The sequence below is a fragment of the Meles meles genome, chromosome 7, assembly GCF_922984935.1.
Source record: "Meles meles chromosome 7, mMelMel3.1 paternal haplotype, whole genome shotgun sequence".
In the NCBI taxonomy this organism is placed as follows: domain Eukaryota; kingdom Metazoa; phylum Chordata; class Mammalia; order Carnivora; family Mustelidae; genus Meles; species Meles meles.
The window spans coordinates 127034753-127054608 of record NC_060072.1 but is presented as its reverse complement, the minus strand read 5'-3'; the positions used below and the strand labels follow the sequence as shown (position 1 = coordinate 127054608).

Here is a 19856-nt window from a genome sequence, read left to right as displayed (position 1 = left end):
GGTCATGAGGTTGAGCCCCACATGGGGCTCTGTGCTGAATGTGGAGCCTGCTTATGATTCTCTCTCCCTCTCTGTCATCCCTGTCCCCTCCAAATCCCCTACCCTGCACGCAAGAACACATGCATGCACAGTGCTCTCTCAAGAGAAAGGAAGAAAGAAAGAAAGAGAAAGAAAAAGCATTTTTATGTTTACATTTTGTATGTATATAACAAATATCAAGCAACATGTGAATTTCCTTTTGTGGAACTATATCCAATTTTAATTATTTGTGCTTTATTGCAAAGCAGAAGAGAAAATCAAAATGTAGCATTAATATATCTCAGTATTAATATTATTCTCAAAAGAGTCATTTATTTATACTGTGAAGAGAAGAAAACATAAACTTTCTACAGACTCCAGTGTTAGATAAGAAGAGTTACTAACCTCTCCAGAAATAGATGCAGTAAGTTCAGAATACCACTGTTGATCTCTCCACAAAATCGGACATGTGAATCTCATAAGACTGCAAACAAATTTTAATATTAAATATCCTATTTAATATTTATAGCAGATGTACCTTCAAAATAATTTTTATTTCTCTATTTTAGTTTTATTTATTATTTATTGGATAGCTGAATTATTTATTAACTTTACTTTAGAGAACTCAACCTGTCTTTGCTTGGAACCTTCAGACTTTTAATATAAGAGAGATTTTTATTTCATAATTTCATAAAGTAAAGTTCACCTGTAGTTTCAACAAATACCTATATGCATGTAATCACATTCAAGAGTAATTTTATCATCCCCGAAAGTATCCTCATGTCCTTTTGATCGATCCTTCTACATCATCCATCTCAACAACTGCAAACCTGGTTCTTATCACTATGAATTAGTTTTTTTCTGTTCAGAAAGCAAATATGAGTGGGAACACACAGTATATACCCTTTTATATCTGGCTTCTTTCTTTTGTCATAATGCTTCTGAAATTTGTTCATGTTGTTCTATTTATAAGTAGTTCTTTTTATTTAATTGCTGAATTGCCTTCCATTGTACAGATATATCATAATTTGGTTATTCATTCACCTATTTTTGGATAGTTAGATGGTTTCATTTTTAGCTATTATGAAAAAAGGGGCTGTGAACATTGATGTACTATTTTTTCGTGGACTTGGGTCATCAGTTCTCTTAGATAAATACCTAAAAGTAGAATTTTTGGGTCACATGGTAATTCTATTTTTCATTTTATGAAAAGCTGCCAGGCTTTTTTCCCCAAAGTGATTATACCATTTTATAGTCTCCCCTCAATGAATGAGAATTACCCTTTTTCCATGTCTTTGTCAACACTTGGCACTGTCAATATTTCATGTTTAGCCTCTAGTAATTGTGAAGCAGTGCCTCACTGTTTAAATTCGCATGTCCCTGATGACCAATAGGGCTGAGAACGTTCTCACATGCTTATTGACAATTTATACATCTTCTTTTATGAGCTGTCCATTGAATCACTGGTTCATTTTTATTTGCGTAGTTTGTCTTATTATTGTCTTAAGTGATATATTCTGGAAACAATTATGTCCCTTTTCAGATAAATGCGTTGCAAATATTTTCTTTGTGTGAAACTAGCCTACCCCCTCTTAACAGTGTTGTTTGAAGAGCAGAAGTATAATATGTCCTTTTTTCCTTTTCTGCTTAGTGTTTTTTGTATTTTGTCTAAGAAATCTGTGCCTGCTAAAGTTGTGAGGATTTTTTTCTTGTACATTCTTCTACTAGTCTTAGAGTTCGAAGTTTCACATTTATGTTTATGATCCATTTGAGCTAATATTTCTATATCAGATATGAATTTTGTGTCCAAGTTAACAAATGGTATTTAATTGTTCAAACACTATTTGTTGTAAAGATTCTCCTTTTTTCACTGAATTGCTTTTACATTCTTGTTGCAAATCAATTGCCCATGCATGTTTGGGTGTGCTTCTGGAATCTCTATTCTATCCTACAGGACTCAATATTATGTAATTGTATAGTGTATCTTAAAATCAGAAAGTATAAGTACTCCAGATTTTTCAAAGTTGTTTTGGTTATCCTAGATCCTTTACATTTCTATAGATCTTTTAGAATCAGCTTTTCAAGTTTTACTTAAAAAAACTACATCAAACCAAATCAAAACAAAACTTATTGGGAATTTGATGGAGAATATATTGAATTTATAGATCAGTACAGGATCAAAGTGCATCTTAAATTGAGTCTTCCAATCCATAAACATATTTTTCTTCTCCATTTATTCAAATATTTTAAAATTTCTTTCAGCAATGTTTTTTTGTTTTGTTTTGTTTTTTCAGCAATGTTTTAAAGTTTTCGCTATAGAGTTTTTGCACATTCCCATTGAACTTACTATCAAGTGCTGTATGTTTTTATACTATTATAAATGATGTTTTAGGGACACCTGGGTGGCTCAGTTGGTTAAGCATCTGCCTTTGGCTCAGGTCATGATCCCAGGGTCCTGGGATTGAGTCCTGCATTGGGTTCCTAGCTCAGTGAGAGCTTGCCTCTCCCTCTGCCCCTCCCCCTGCTCAGGCTCCATGTGCGCTCGCACTCTATCTCTCTGACAAGTAAATAAATAAGTAAAATCTTAAAAAAAACCAAATAAATGATATTTTAACTTTCATTTTTCAGTTGTTTGGCTCATATTTGCAAGTTAAATTGATTTTTGTATATTTACCTTGTATTCTATAACTTTGTTAAACTCAGTTATTCTAGTAACTTTTTAATAGATTACTTAGTATATTCAACATAGATGATCATATCTGTGAATAATAACAGCTATATTTTTTCCTTTCCAATCTCTCTCTCTCTCTCTGCCTTATTACAATGGTGAGTGACTTCTGTATTATGTTGAATAGACAAGACGAAATCAAACATATTGGCCTTGTTCTTAATCTTAACAGGAAAGCATTGAATCCTTTATTACTAAGTGTCATGTTAGCTTTGGGTTTTTCATAGATATCCTTCTTTTGCTACTATTCTCTTTTCTTTTCAGCTTACAGAATTTTTTAATACTCTATTTTATTGCCTACATGGACTTTTTAAAAAAGATTTTATTTATTTATTTATTTAGAGCATGAGCAGGGGGAGGGGCAGAGGGAGAGAACCTCAAGCAGAGTCCTCTCTGAGCATGGAAACGGACATGGATCTCCAGCTCATGACCCTGAGATTATTACCTGAGCTGAAATCAAGAGTCTGACCTTAACCGACTGAGCCACCCAGGTGCCCTTCTCATTGACTTTTTAATTATACCTCTTTTTTGTGTATTTGCTCAAGGGCTAACAAAATGCTTTCTTAGCTTATCAGTAAGTCTGCTTAGAGTTAATATACTGCTACTTCACTTCACACCTTATATTTTATACCTGACACTATATTTCACACACTTCTCACATTACAAATATAATAACCCCACAACAGTATGTACTTCTGTCTGCCTCTTCTTAATGCTACTTTAATTGTATCTTTTAATTCTACTTTTATTATAAACTCCACCTTACTATTTTTTTTGCTTTAAATGATTAGTTCTCTTTTAAAGAAATAATGAGAAGAAGAGCAATCTTTATATTTATCTAGTTGCTTACCATTTCTGGCTTTCTTCAGTCATTCTTATGCATACATGTTTCCCTCTGGTGTAATTTGTCTTTGGCATAATGACATTGTTAGTTTTTCATGTAGTATAGGTCTTCTAGTGATGAATTCTCTCAGCTTCTATTTGTCTAAAAATGTTCTTTTTGCACTTTCATTGTGAAAAAAAACTTTATCACGGGTTACCTGGATGGCATAGTTGGTTAAACTTCCGACTTTTGGTTTCAGCTTAGGTCATGATCTCAGGGTTGTGGGATGGAGCCCCTAGGTGAGCTTCATGCTCAGCATTGGGTCTGCTTGAGATTCTCTCTCCCTTTCTTGCTGCTATCTCCACTCATGCTTTCTCTCAAATAAATAAATCTTTTTAAAAAATTAAAAAAAAAAAGAGACACTTTTTCTGGCTAATTAAACTTTTCTGTCATCACCTTAAAAATATATTCCATTTTCTTCTTGCCTCCATTGTTTCTAATTAGAATCCAGCTACTATGCATATCATGGTTTTACTGTATATAACGTGTCATTTTTCCTCTGGCTCCTTTATTTTTCTTGTAGTTGTTTTTCAATGGTTTGAGGTACCCAAGTGTGATTTTCTTTTATTTATCTTGCTTAGGATTAACTCAACTCCTTGAAGCTAATTTGATTTTTTAAGTCAATTTCGGAGAATTTTAGTCAGGATATTTTTTCTTTTTTACCTATTTTCATTATCTTCTCCTTCTGGGTCTCCAATTATATGTGTGCTAAACTATTTGGTAATTTTTTTTCTAGGTTTTGAGAATCTGTTCATTTTTCTGCACATTTCCCCTTTTTTTTTCCTTCAGATTAAACCATTTCTATTCATACACCTTCAAGTTCAATGATCCTCAAAGTTTCTATTAAGCCCATCCATGAATTTTAAAATCTCAATTAGTATACTTTTTTTTTTAATTTCAGTTGAGTTAACATACAGTATTATTATTAGTTTCAGGTCAGTTGGTGTACTTTTAAATTATAGAATTTCCATATGATTCTTTTTTTTTTTAAGGTTTTATTTATTTATTTGACAGACAGAGATCACAGGTAGGCAGAGAGGCAGCCAGAGAGAGAGGAAGGGAAGCCGGCTCCCCACTGAGCAGAGAGCCAGATGCGGGGCTCAATCCCAGGACCCTGGGATCATGACCTGAGCCGAAAGCAGAGGCTTTAAACCACTGAGCCACCCAGGTGCCCTCCATATGATTCTTTTAATAGTTTCCTTTGTATTGCCAAGATTTTCTATGTATTTACCATTGAGGCTGTATTTTTCTTTAAGTCTTTGAGCATATTTCTAGTAATTGTATTAAAGTTTTTGTCTGCTAATCTAATATCTGGTCATCTTTGAGTCACAAGGTCACATTTTTTCTTGACTATGATTTATATTTCTCTGTTTATTTGTATTAGTAGCAGTTTTTGAGTTTTCATACTGGATATGGTGAATGATTTCTGTAAAGACTTTGCTTTCTCTTTCTCTGAAGCTTTATGGCAGTTCAGTATTTAGCTGATTATTTTATACTTGTATTGGTTTGTACTTTGTATTTGTTAAGGCATATTTGTGAAAATCCCCAGGTGTTTCCTAAGTCCTTCTAAGGAGGTGGGTCTCAACCTCTAAGTTTTGCTCCTGCAGGTCTTGTCAAGACTTATACTTTAGTAGGGAAATTCGAGGAAAGCTTACTCTTGGTCATAGTCCTCATTTCTAAGGTGTGGCCTTTCTGGTTCTCAGATGGGTGTTTGACATGTAAAAGAGGGGAATCTGATAGGAGGAGAGCTCCATACTCTCCCAGTATTGGCCTGGCCTCTGGCTTCCAGCCTAGTAGCAGCTACTCTCTGGCATGCCTTTTGAACTCACCTCATGTATGCCCAGCCCAGGCTCAGGCAAGAATACACAGGGAACTTCACACAGATGGCTGGTCCTCCTCTCTGTATAATTCTTCCCTACTGGAGCATTTCCCTGCAGTCCCAGCTCTTTTGACAGCCCTAAACTCAGATCCCTGCTTCCTCAGCTGAACAGTACTGTCATTTACTACTTGGACTTGAGCAAACTGCTGTGATGAGAAAATTCTGCATAAAGAGCCAAGGAAATAGAATTCCACCTCATGAATTTTCTGTCTGTCAAGGATCACAATGTTAAACTGCCCATTGCCTAGTGGCTCGTATATTTTGTCCAGTTTCATAGTTGTTATGGAGGGGGGCTAGTTTAGTACTGGTTATTTGTCATGGCTGGAAGCAGAGATTTGTATAGTTTAGATTGAATAAACATGATAAAATATTAAGGAATCTTAACCTACTCAGTAAAGGAGATAGGAAGGGGAGAGAGCAGGAACATGAGATAAGAAAAGTGGAAGGGGTAATAGGATGGGGCTAGAGAAAGTGGAAAGAAAATAGATACTTGTCCCACCCTCTCAGTTTTCAATACATAGTTATGTAATAAAATGTAACATTTATTAGGTGTATTTTGGGCCAGATAATGTAGTAAGTGACAGTCAATAATTATTAATAAGGTCCTATTTATATATTCAGACATAGTAGAGGAAATGTAGTCCCATAAAAACAACCACAATTCCATATTTTGGGGGCTTAAATTGCTATTTGCATAATGTTTTATTGAGCTCAAGAAAATTAATTCTGCTTGATTTGGAGGAGTTTCACAGAAGAAATGATGTTTGACTTTGACCTTAAATGATGTCTGCGTTTCTTTTTTTAATGGTGTGTTGGGGTAGAAGGGAAGTTGTTAGATAAAACATTTCGATAGTGTGAGGACCATTTGAATACATAAGGGACTATGTTTACCTTTGTGCCAGAAAAGAAACTTAATGAGTAAGTCAAAATCTCAGTAGGGATTAAAAAACAAACACCAATTGTGGCACAATAGTCCCTTGCATATGGACAAGGTACAGGAAAATAAATCATCATTATTTCTCAAATATTTGTTGAATTGGTCCTTTTACATGAGATCCTGCTCATACAAACCATCCACCTGCAGACTAATTGCAAGTTGCGTTAGAAATACCCAGTACAGTTGTATTTCCCTTCTGGAATAGAGTGGGTAAGCATGAAATATTTTCTCTAAGAACAAATGAACAAATGACATAACAGATTCGCTCTAGATATTTGACTGACTGGCTAAAACTATCTGAATGTGGGGGTGTCGTCAATGAGTCTGCCAGTTCTATCAGCTCAGGGAGACTGCCTCATAACCTTCATTTAACGTACATTTGATCCATGACTTGTTATCGTACTAATACTCATTATTGGTGTGAAATACTTAATAGACCACTTTTACACCTCCTCTGTCTGTCCCTCTCTCCCCCCACCGTGTCTTCCTCCTGCCCTTCCCCTTCCTTCTTTGCTTCCATCCTTCCTCTTTGAAGGACTATTTCTTGGCAGACTGCAGAAAACTATGCAGTATTCATAATTGAAGTTAAATAACACTTTTAATTTTTTTCAACAAAGTAAAACCTTGCTGGCTTGCTGTTTAAAATAGAGTAAGTCAAATATTTGATGAATACCTGTTCCTCCGAGGGTTATACATAGGTAGTAGAACTTGTAACATTTTCTTTTTTTCTTAAGATTTTATTTATTTACTTGACACACACACAGAGAGAGAGACAGAAAACACAAGTAGGGGAAGTGGTGGGAGCAGGAGAATCAGGCCTCCCGCGAAGCAGAGAGCTGGATGCAGATTTTGATCCCAGGACCCTGGGATCATGACCTGAGCCAAAAGCAGCTGCTTAATGGCTGAGCCACCCAGGTGCCCCAAGGACTTGTAATATTTTCTTTGCATCTCTGTACTCTCAGCATCAGTGGCTCCTCTCTTCTGACTACAATTAGTCAGCAACAAATGGGAAATGAGACTCCAAACATCCTCATTTTCTTTTTTCACCCATAATAAAGTATAATAGCTTATTCTCCCTCAAAACCTTTTAGTAGGAGGCCTGTGTCTACTCCTGGACCCCAGATTTATGTTATTACTAGGTACAATTGCAACTACATGAAAAATGCTTGAAACTGGATTTTCTTTGGAAAAGATCTCAGATTTGAAGGGCTTAGGAGGTTGAGTGGATTGGTTGGTAAATATAGAGCCTGATGGACTGAAAACGTGAAGTTAAAATTCTTAAAAGTAGAACAGTTAATACTGAATTACAACATAAAATTATCCAAGTATTATTTTTTTGAGGATTTATTTGAGACAGAGAGAGATAGAGAGAGAGACTTTCCAGCAGCTTAGATGTGGGAATTCGATCCCATGGCCCTGAAATCATGACCTGAACTGAAATCAGGAGCAGGACGTTTAACCAAGTGAGCCACTGAGGCACCCCTCCAAGTATCTTAATGTTTAATGTGAATGATCTGATTTATTCCTTATCATTTATGTTCTACTTTTTCTAAACTTTTCTGAACTATTTTGAAACATAATGATGATTACTACATTTATTGAGCATGTACCATGTGCCAAGCCATTTAATTATGCAATTCTCTAGCACATATATGTAGAGTCAAATATAGTTGTCATCCCCCTTTGGGAGATGAGGCTCAGAGAGGTGAAGTAATCTGCCCAAGGTTACATAACTTGTCTGTGTTTGAGCCAGGCATTGATTCAAGATCAGCCTGATTCCTGATGCTTACCTTCTATTCTTCACATGGCCTGCTTTGTCATTTTTCATAAATGCATGCTTTGATGAAAAACCATTTTATTTATTTATTTATTTTAAGATTTTATTTATTTATTTGTCAGAGAAAGAGTGAGAGAGAGCACAGGCAGGCAGAGTGGCAGGCTGAGGCAGAGGGAGAAGCAGGCTTCCTGATGAGCAAGGAACCGGATGTGGGACTCCATCCCAAGACACTGGGGTCATGACCTGAGCTGAAGCAGCTGGTTAACTGACTGAGCCACCCAGGAGTCCTGATGAAAACCATTTTAAAGGAAGGTTATGAAAAGGAGAACAGAACTGAATTATTTCTAGTGCCCCTCTATGATTTTCATGGTTGAGCCTAATGTTTAATGTTTAGGTTAATGTGAATAAATTAAAAAATTATAACACTTCCAAGATCTAAAAAGTTAGGGTATATGTAACAATTTGTACTACATAGCTTACTTAGGCTTACTGTTAATAATTATTTTTGCCTTTGAGATTTAAAATCTTTATTTTGAAAGGAAATCATTATTTAGCATTCAATGGCCTGTTGAAAATCAAGTACATTGGCATAAATTGATGAAATATATATCACTGAATGTCTTATAGATGTATCCCATTATTTTCTCTTTTCTGCCTTATGCTGTATTTCTTTCCACAGCATGCATGAAAGACTATACAGAAGAATCTGGGACTTTCACTTCTCCAAACTTCCCTGGTAATTATCCCAACAATTGGAAATGCATTTATAGGATCACGGTGGAAACCAGCCAACAGATTGCATTGCACTTCACAAATTTCTCTCTGGAGGAGGCCATTGGTGGGCACTGCATAGATTTTGTGGAAATCAGGTAAGCACCTTTATTTCATCACCTTTTCTGTTATTGGTTTTCATTCGTAATCTTTCCTGGAAAGGTAAAGAAAACTCATGGAAATTCTCTCTAAAGCGGATTGTTGTGCCCTTTCTTGCAAGATAGAAAGCTTGCCATGTGGACCCTGATTTAACAGAAGAAAACAAGAAAATTGCATAAGTTTCACTGGTTATTTTGAAGTGATGATTTTATTGAGAATATTTGAAAATAAACTCCAGATTTTTTTTGGACAGATTAAACAGATGTACTACTACTATGAAATTAGATCCTTGCAATTATTAAAAATGTACTTTCTTTACGGTAAAATAAATTTAGATTTTAGGCTGTTCATTGTTCATTTGTCTAATTATATCATAAAAATGATGGCAAGATAACAACCTTAAAGTTTTTACAAAGTTTTTGTGTTCAACTAATTAAAGTCTAGGCTTGTGAATTTTAGTGTGAGAACTTTCTTCTTTACTTCTTTGGTATTTAGAGAGAATGAGTTTAAAAAGTTATATTTGCAGTAAAAGTAAGTTAACCTATATATTGCTATCTACTCAGATCATTACATTGAATTAATCAGACTAATCAACTTGGTGTATATTTGGTTAAATTTTTTATTTGGCTTTCAGAAAGCCTAGAATATTATACTTTTTTATAATACATTTTATTCTATGATGTAAAGTGAGGTGCTAAAATAATAAACCACAATTGTATCATATCATGCCAAAATAACATAAATTCTAAATTTACAATAATTAATCATTAGATTTTAATGTTGAGTTACCCCTCCCTCCCCATTTTCTTAAGCTTGAAAAAGCTCCATATTACAAAGTAAATATAAGACTCCTAAAAGTTCTTGGAGAAAAATTATTTTCAAAATTTTGCTAAATATGTCAAGTATAAGATTAAATTTTGAAAAATTCAAAATGGAAAACATTTCCACTTTTCTCTGTAAAATTAAGCAACATTTGTTTATACTGTTAATAATTATGGTTTCTTTATCCCATTACATATTATGTATGTAATTTCTACATTTCATTCTCTTTGTGTTCTCTGACATATTTGCCAGATGCTTCTCTCAGCTTGAAATCGGTTATATAAAATGTCACATGAACCAAAAATGATGTTCCTTATTAAGGAATTCAAATGTTATATAATAAAGTGAAAAATTGAAGACTTGAAATTGTGACTTGGAGTATTCTTAAGAAAGGTTGACTGACATAAACTGATCTGTTTGCAGTCTCAAAGTTCAAATAATATTAAATGTTTATACAGTAATATTATCAATAACCAATAAATGATCTCATCCGTGTTTTGCCACAGAGATGGAGGCTATGAAAGTTCGCCATCCCTGGGAACATACTGTGGCTCAAATCCACCTCCAAGAATCATCTCTCACAGCAACAAACTATGGTTACAATTTAAGAGTGACTTCCTTGGCTCAGGGCCTGGATTCTCAGTTAACTGGGATGGATCATTGACAGGTAAATGGGAAAGAGCTGTCTTTCCTTGGAGAATCTGGTCTGATTGGTTTCTTGATTCATAGACTGCCATGCTCTCATCCAGTTTTTTTTCAGCTGTATTTTGTCATTACTGCCTGTATTAAACTTCAACATTACAAGTATTTCTGAATTCTGAATTAACAGCAGCTGTTTTGGTTTTGTTTTCGAGGATGGAACAAGGGGAAATATCCTGGTTCCGTGGTATCTTTCCTTAAGCTGGTCATCATGATTAGGAGAAGGAAATGATGTTGACAATAGGCTAGCTACTCTTTGGAGACGCAGTTGTGTTCTGCCACAAAAGAGAGTAACAGTAACCCTGGTTTGATATAGACAGGAGAATTCCATTTTACCAAGAAGAAAAAGATCTGGGTCATCTCATCTCTTTCTCCTGTAGGATGTGGGGGCAACCTCACGACTCCCACTGGCGTGTTCACTTCTCCCAACTACCCGATGCCCTACTACCACAGCTCTGAATGCTACTGGAGGTTGAAATCCAGCCACGGCAGCCCATTTGAACTGGAATTTGAAGACTTTCACTTGGAGCATCATCCAAACTGCACGTCAGATTATCTGGCGGTGTGTATGGAGTTCATTGGTTTATTTCACTGCTCCCATTTTTTCCTTCTTTGAAATTCAGGAAAGGGGAACACTTAAAATATCCACATTAAAATTTCAAGTTAAAGAAAAGAGAAAAAAGAAAATGTGATGAAAATGACAGCCTTCTAAGTATGGCATGTATTATTGAATGGATTGGTATACTAAGTATTTAAAATATATTGAATATGGGCTGTTAAGATATGATTAAAAATCTCCCAAAAGGAGTCATTTCTACATATTCTTTAAAAAAATAACAATGTAGAGGACTATATTGGTGAATTAGAGAAGATAATTGAAGTCATCAGGTAGGACTTCGAAAGTAGCAGCAATCCGTCCTTGACCATTAAAAAAAAACTAAATAAAAAATGTATTACAATGTTGTAAATTATAAACTGTGAAATCAAAAACAAGGAGAACTGCTAAAAATAGCTATGGTCTCAAAAATACATATTAGTCTTTCATTTTTAACCCTCAGATTTCAGCCTGGGTTTACATCCTTATCATTATACACAGCCATGGCTAAATGGCCCAAGTTCACTACCTAAGTTTATAAACATTTAAATATAATTTTTAATATTTTGATATTTTGATTCAGGGCTCTTCTTTTGTTATGTCATGCATTTCATGTATTTTCCCACTTGTTAAGAATTGGAGTCCTTTTAGATAATGTTTATGGCCACAATCATCTGACATTTTAAAATGTTTCATTAAAGGTGTATGACGGCCCAAGTACCAGCTCTCATTTGCTGAGTCAGCTTTGTGGAAATGAAAAACCGCCTCTCATCCATTCTAGTGGAGACAGCATGTTTTTAAAATTCAGGACAGATGAAGGTCAACAAGGAGGTGGCTTCCTAGCCAAATACCAGCAGAGTAAGTATGCATTCTGGCTGCTCCATGCCTTTGGTGGGTCTTCAATCTCCTGATAGTGAAACAAATGGAAATGGGTATAACCCATTGGTTTGAGCAATTGAAATAAATCTTTGCTCTCTATGAGAACATTTAATTCTATTTGACAGAAAAGTGCTTAGCATTAAATTTAATGCCACATAACTAAAGCATGTGGTAAGCGATACAAAATGGAGTATTTAATACACTGAGATAGTTGCCATTTGGCTAAAGATCAGCATAGCAGATTAACAGCAAATGAGTTTTCATTTGTATCAAACATTACAGTCTTCTAATTAGACATTAATCCATTGCACATGGTATCTCCCACACTTTTTTTTTTTTTTTTTTTGGTCTTATACTTCAAATAGTACCTTAATTTTTATTTTTCTTAAGATTTTATTTATTTGATAGAGAGAGAGATCACAAGTAGGCAGAGAGGCAGGCAGAGAGAGAGAGAGAGAGAGGAGGAAGCAGGCTCCCTGCTGAGCAGAGAGCCCGATGCAGGGCTCGATCCCAGGACCCTGGGATCATGACCTGAGCTGAAGGCAGAGGCTTAACCCACTGAGCCACCCAGGAGCCCCAAATGGCCTTAATTTTTATTAAGGGAAACTATATTCTTATAAATCAGATGTAAAGTGCACATTCTTTTTTTTTTTTTTTAAGATTTATTTATTTATTTTAGAGAGAGAGAGAATGAGCAAGTGGGGGGAGGGGAAGAGGGGAGAATAAGAATCTGAAACAGACTTCCTGCTGAGCACAGAGCCCCATGGAAAGCTGATTCCCGGACCCTGAGATCATGACCTGAGCTGAAACCAAGAGTGGAGGCTCAACTGACTGAGCCACCCAGGCACTCCTAGTATAGTCTTTATTCATTGCAGAGATGTCATTTTAAAATCTACTTTCCTATGAGGCCACATGGTAGAACAAAAAGAATATTGTACGAAGGGTCAAGGAACCCAGATGTTTTTCCTCGCTCCTAATCTCTGAGAAGATCACTTTTCTTCTCTGAGGTTCCATGATTTCTTCTCTTAAAAAAGGAGATTAAACAAGGCCATCATGAAAGGTACTTTACATTCTAGAATTAATTTTTTTTTTTTGAGAGTTGAGAGAGTGTGCACGTGTGCATGTCCATGTACACAAGTAAGTGGTGGGGGGACAGGAGGACAGAGGGAGAGAATCCTAAGCAGGCTCCATGCTCAGCACAGAGCAGAAGCAGGTCTCTATCTCACCACCCTGAGTTCATGGCCTGAGCTGACATCAAGAGTCGGTCGCCCAGCCAATGGAGCCACCCAGGCGCCCCTAGAACTAAATACTTTCTAATGTTAGTTTCAAGATGGACATTTAAAGAAAACAAGGCTCCCTTGAATTTATGTTACTTAATAAACACTTGTGGTTTTAAAAGTACGTTCCTTGTCACTACACCTAAATTTATCTATATTTTGACACAGTTACATAAAAATAGAACTGAAAGTCACAAGATCATAAACTGCACACACAAAATCCCTTTGAATTAGTTGAAAGCATATTAATGTTTGACCTTGACTATGTGTGAATTTGCAAATATTCACATTCACTTACAGTTGAGGGTTAGGCTGAATTCTAGATAGTTTTGAATACTGAGTTTTAATGATAAAATGCTTTATTCTTCAGAAGTTCAGCATAGTATATGAAAAGCTCTCCTAAATTCTCTCAGGGATAGATCTTTTTTGATCAAACATGTAATCATGTCTCTAATTTTATTATTGCCGTGGTAATTTGCTTCTTGGTTATAGACTGATTGTTTATTAAAGATTCCTCCCTTTTATTCCTGTGATTATTTTATTTTTCTCTTGTAATTTCAGAACACTGAAGGAGTAACAGCGTATATGGGATATAGGTCCTTAAAGGCAAAATCAGAGCTAACCTGTGAGATTTTCTGTAAAATTTGCCATATGAAATTAGAGGTTTGCAGATAGTAGAATTTCTGAGCACTGAGAACAGCCCATATGGTTTCATGGAATATATTTTCCTCTGCCCAGACTTGTAGGCATTGTAGCACACACTGCCTCTCTGCCTGATTGCTGTAATTTCTCACAGGCATTTAAGACCATGACATTGTCCTTTAGAATTCCTTTGTGGACAAAATGAGAATAGAGAATAGAGAAATGAGAAATGAGAATAGAGAAATTTCTCTAATGAGAAATAGTTTGAGTATTCCCCTGCTCTAGCAAAGAAAGATTCTGAAGAGCTACAAAGTTATACTTTTCCATACCAAGGATTATATATATATATATAAATATATATATATATAAAATGTTCTAGTCATCTGTCAGTCATCAGTATAGTAGTAGAAATGTGTATATGAACCACATTTTTCAGAGACCATTTTTTCAATATAATGTTTATTTTTCTCATTCTCTTTTATCACACATCATACAGACAATGTGGGCAAGGTTTGAGAAAAGGGATGTATATGCCTTGTTCAAGTCCTTAGTTTGGGTTGTGTTTGGCACTGACTCCCCGGGACTAGCCACACCTTGAGGTACCTGGTATAGTGTTGTTGCAAACTCAGCCGAGGAAAATGCCACCCGTAGATGGAAGACTTTTTTCAAAGTTTAAGATTTTCATTTCTTCTTCATATCCTTTACATTCCCTCCATTCATTTGGTACTTCCTGATGACTAACTAGAGGAATAATGGAGCCTTTATAGTGAATTTCATGCTGACTTTTGAATGTTCAACAAAGCCATGCTGTTACTCATTTTTAGCATTCACATAGAACTTCGTGTTTTTAAGCTGTTGAATTTAAAGGTCAGGATTTCTGTTCCTTCCAAACATTGACGTTAGAAAAACAGAAGCATAGAATATTTAATGCACTTTTGTAAATAAACAAATCAGACTGCTCTCTGAGTAGTGTTGAGTTAGTCTGCTCTCCACAAGTTCACGGGAATTTGATGCCTAATAGGCAATTTTCATGACACTTTTTAAAATGTATGAGTTCACTGAAGTATTATTTTATGTTTGTTCTAAGTGGAGACCCTTTCACTATAAAAATGTACTATATACATATATACACACACATAAGCATATGTACTACATATATGTATATACATAATATATACAAATATATAATATATAAACCATGTATATATTTTAATCAAATTTTCTTTTTTATTAATTATTTTTATTAACATATGTATAGGTCTGTGAGTCATCAGGCTTACACATTTCACAGCACTTACTATATCACATACCCTCCCCAGTGTCCATAACTCAACTACCCTCTCCATTCCCCCTAGATGTTTTCTTAAAGGAAAATCTCACCCATCTGGGAGCAACTATGAAATACATGATGGTGCTTCTCAATAATCCTGGTTACATTTTTCAGCATGTAGGAACGTGGTGATTGTGAACCGAACCTACGGCATCTTAGAGAGTATACATTATCCAGGTCCCTATTCTGACAATCAGCGTTGCAACTGGACCATCCAGGCAACTACTGGCAACACGGTGAATTACACATTTTTAGCATTTGAATTGGAAAATCACGAAAACTGCTTGACAGACTATTTAGAGGTATGTATTCTTTTTTTTTTTTAATTTTTTTTTTAATATTTATTAGAGGTATGTATTCTGAAGCTAAATAAACCACTGCATTTTCAGATCAAGTTAGGCAAGCCAAACTAGAAATCATCGTGCTCTGTAGAACTGAGTCTGTGTGGCTCTATGCATCCATACTCCTCCAGCTACCCATGGTATTTCAACAGGTATATCTCGTGTCTCTTTCACTGCATCATGTTAATATTAAGGATATTAATTTGCTAAATTATATAGACAAAGAATTGTCTATGTTTTTAAGTTTCAGTATGATTTCTGGCCTGACTGACCTCATATTTTTAAATAATCCAGGAGTAAAGGAATAACTTCTAATTTGTGTTAATTTTGTGTTAACTTGTTTTTATGTTTATTCTCTATAAACAGGATATCAGAAAATGTTTGGGTGCTTGGATTTATCTAATACCTAATTTGCCTGATACTAGAAATGATTTTGAGCCTTGTTTTTATTTTTAAATTTAAGTGCATTTCAGTTAATTTTTCTTTCAGTAAAATGGAAATTTCTATTTGTTCTGATAATGACCACCTGTAGCATTTATTAGACTCTTTGTATACAATGCTAGTCAATGAAAACTGCTTGAGAACTAGGTAGCCCAAAATATCAGATAATCTCCTATTTTTACAAAAAGATACTTTATTCTTAAAAGCTTTTTTGCTAACTTCCATGTGTGACTTTTTAGGGCTATAGCTTGAAAAGTTAGACACCTACTTATTTTGCTTAATTTGTGAATGTAATTTTGCTTTCATATATAAAATTATATAAGCGATTATATTAGTTTAGAAATTATGGCTTCTACTTTCACACTCTGCAAGATAATTTCACTGAAACCACTAACAGTATTTTGACATCAAGTTCTCATCATTAATAAAATCACTTTTTAAGTCCATTTAACATACCATTTTCGTATTTTTCGATGTTCATATATAATACTTTTGAATTCACATATGATGTTTTCACTACAAATCTTTTCTAAAGTGACAAGTACCCGCTCCGATAGCATTAGGACATCTCCCCCCAACCCATGCTGCCTATCTACAACACAGTGACTTAGTGGGTTTCTTCTTAGGGTGATCAGTGATTTTTTGAAGTCATGCTTACAAAGACTTCCAACATCCAGCCCTTGTAACTTTAAGGACAAATTCTTCAGAAAAAAATCCTTTATCTTTGCAAAATTTTCTTACTTTTTTTTTTAACCATTTCTTTGAGAAACTGAGCATTGATTGAGGCTGTTTGAGGATAACATATCTTTTCCAAAGAGCCCATTTGTTTTTCAAAGCAAAGAAAAAGAAAAACAAGGGAAAACAAAGAGAAAGCTGCCTGTACTTTGAGAGACTTGGGAGTTCTAAATACAGGGAGTCTGTTGTTTCTGAGGGATAGTTTTTGGGGGTGAAATCTTGCTTTGTATTTAGAAAAGTTCAGTATTATAGAATTGTAACCATAGGGTTTCCCCAGTAGAAAGTGATGTTTACTAGTATTCAAAGAAAATACGACACATCAAACATTACAAGCATGAACTTGACAATGGTTTTAAAGTCCATTTTTCTTTTTTTTTTTTTTTTTTTCTAGGCAGAGAGGCAGGCAGAGAGAGAGAGAGAGAGAGGAGGAAGCAGGCTCCCTGCCAAGCAGAGAGCCCGATGCGGGGCTCGATCCCAGGACCCTGGGATCATGACCTGAGCGAAAGGCAGAGGCTTTAACCCACTGAGCCACCCAGGCGCCCCTAAAGTCCATTTTTCTTGATCTAGTGTTCAGACAGTCTTCACAAGCTTCATGGCATGCTTGTCCTATTGCCTTTACCTGGGGTAGATATCCTTTTCTTTTCTTCACATGATATGATCTTGCTCATTCTTTAGAGGACATGGAAGAGTTGCTTTCAAAGCCCCTTGTTCCTACTACAAACAGAGCCACTTATCTTCCTGCATTTTCGCCAACTGTGATTGCGCCCACATGCCCTTTTGAAGGTGTGAGCTGTCTCCTACTGAGTTTCCGACCCAGCATTGGTTATAGAGTTGGGATCTTAATAGGAAGTCATTGAGTTCAGGATGAATTGACTCTCACAGCCGTATTTTAGCATCAGCCTAATGAGAGATGTTAATTAGTGAGAAAGAACTGAATTCCAGATGGACCGTTTTGTATCTTTCCTATGCATTCACTGCAGTTCTACCTCTTTGAACACAAACCAAAAGAGAACTCATGGCCTTGAAGAGCGTTGAGTGTGCAGTGATATGCCAGGCATCGTGAGAGCGATTTGATGAGAGGACAACAGCAGAAGCTTCAGGGAGAGAAAGCTTTAACCTGGACATTCAGGAGGCTTTGGAAGAAAGAGTGGGGGAGGAACTGAGATGGAACTTTTCCAGGGACTGGTTTCCACTTCTTTGGACTTACTTGAAGGAAGGGTAGCAAAAAGGCCCATCAGATAATTTTTTGGAGGTGTCCAAAAACTGTCAAATGAAGATGCTTATTCCAGCAACCGCAGAGCAGCTCAGTGGAGCCCCTTCATAGATGCAGTTAGAGGCATGCCGTTTATCTTGAGCAACAGTGATGGTGAAAGCAGCAAAAACACAGAATGAGAACCAAAAGTTCAGCAAAGCCTTCCAAAGAATGACACTGTTGCCAGAGGGAGGCGATTTTTTCCGTTTCTGTAAGCCAAGGGGCAAGGCCAGAGCAGTTCCTACAATGGCTGGTCTATGATGAGAATTTTAAAAGCACAAATAACTACTTAAGAAGAGAAAAGCCATAAACACAAAATCTAGTTTCCATTATTTTAATTACTTCTAGTTGAAGGGTTTTTCAAGTAACTGAGCCAGATCCCGGTTGAGTGACTGTTACTGCAGCCAGAATTGAGTTATTTTGAATTAATAAAGCCGAAATTATGAAAGGACTTGATTAGGTGTTGATTAGACATTATGCCCAACCTTGCTGAGGGGTGTGGGTTGGTAGAGAGCCCACTGGGAAGCAAATCCATCCTTTATTGTTTGTCCTCCAGTCAAAACAAAATGATTCAGATTTGGAAATTAAATTCAATAAGAGGAAGGGTCACTTGTCTGAAGGAGTAAGACCATATTGCCCACGCAATTATGGGAAGTCAACCTTAAGGATTCTTTGCGTATCCTACGACTGCATTTCAATTTTTTAATTTTTATTTTGAGTCTGGGTCGCTGCATAGAAGGGACTTGTAATAAGTGATTGAATATACACATGAAAGTGGTAGATTTGGGAGAAATCAACACAGAGATGTACAGGGAAGCCCGACCATATGTGAGGTCAGCCTGGAGCATGAGTGTGGTGGGAAAAGGAAGGAGGAAAACCCTGAGATTGTAGTGTGATGGATGCAGAGGGCAGAGAGCATCACAGAAGGTGACTGTGATGGGCAAGGTGAGAGGCTCTCAGAGGATCAAGAGGGATCTCGGGGTGATCAGTGTGACTCTGAGCAGACCAGTATTTGAAGGGTAGTAGGAGCAGGAGCAAGACCACAGTATCAAGAAGCACAAAGGAGAGTGAGTGTTGATGGGAGTTTAAGCCCACAGATTCGCCGAGTTTTCCCGAGGGAATAGTGTGAAGTCAGAGCTCCTTTTCTCCAGTCCTTGTCTTGAATTTCCCTCACTGGTCCTCATGAGGCAGGCTCTCACGGGACACCCTCTCTGCCTGTTCTCTTGTATGTCAGTGTCTCTCTCTCTCTCTCTCTTTTTTTAAGATTTTATTTATGTATTTGACAGACAGAGATCACAAGTAGGCAGAGAGGCAGGCAGAGAGAGAGGGAGAAGCAGGCTCCCCACTGAGCAGAGAGCCTGATGGGGCTCAATCTCAGGACCCTGAGATCATGACTGAGCCGAAGGCAGAGGCTTTAACCCACTGAGCCACCCAGGCGCCCTGTCAGTGTCTCTTAAAATGTGGCTCAGGTTTGGATTCGACACTCCAACGAAGCTGACTCGGGCCAGGAAATGCTGGAACTCTATCATCTGGCTCAGATACTTCTGGTTTCATAAGCTGAGGTTATATGGGCTTATTGTTCATCAAGTTATAATGCTGGACTATATTAATACTTGTATTCTCCAGGTCACATTTATAGGAACTATAATAGCTTCATATAGCCATATATAGGAAATTATTCCTAGTAACTTATATTTGACTGTTTTGCCTGAGAATACAAACACATCATAAGCCTTCGGAGTCCCGATTCT

General features: G+C 36.3%; 1 protein-coding gene across 1 annotated transcript in view; it reads left to right on the top strand.

Moving 5' to 3' along the window:
• CUBN (cubilin) overlaps positions 1-19856 on the top strand; it is a 269195-nt gene that overhangs the window by 65947 nt on the left and 183392 nt on the right. Inside the window, exons 23-27 of the mRNA XM_046012645.1 lie at positions 8902-9091; positions 10421-10581; positions 10994-11175; positions 11910-12066; positions 15451-15638. Of these exons, the coding sequence (XP_045868601.1) occupies positions 8902-9091; positions 10421-10581; positions 10994-11175; positions 11910-12066; positions 15451-15638 (878 nt within the window). The remainder of the gene's footprint in view (positions 1-8901; positions 9092-10420; positions 10582-10993; positions 11176-11909; positions 12067-15450; positions 15639-19856) is intronic.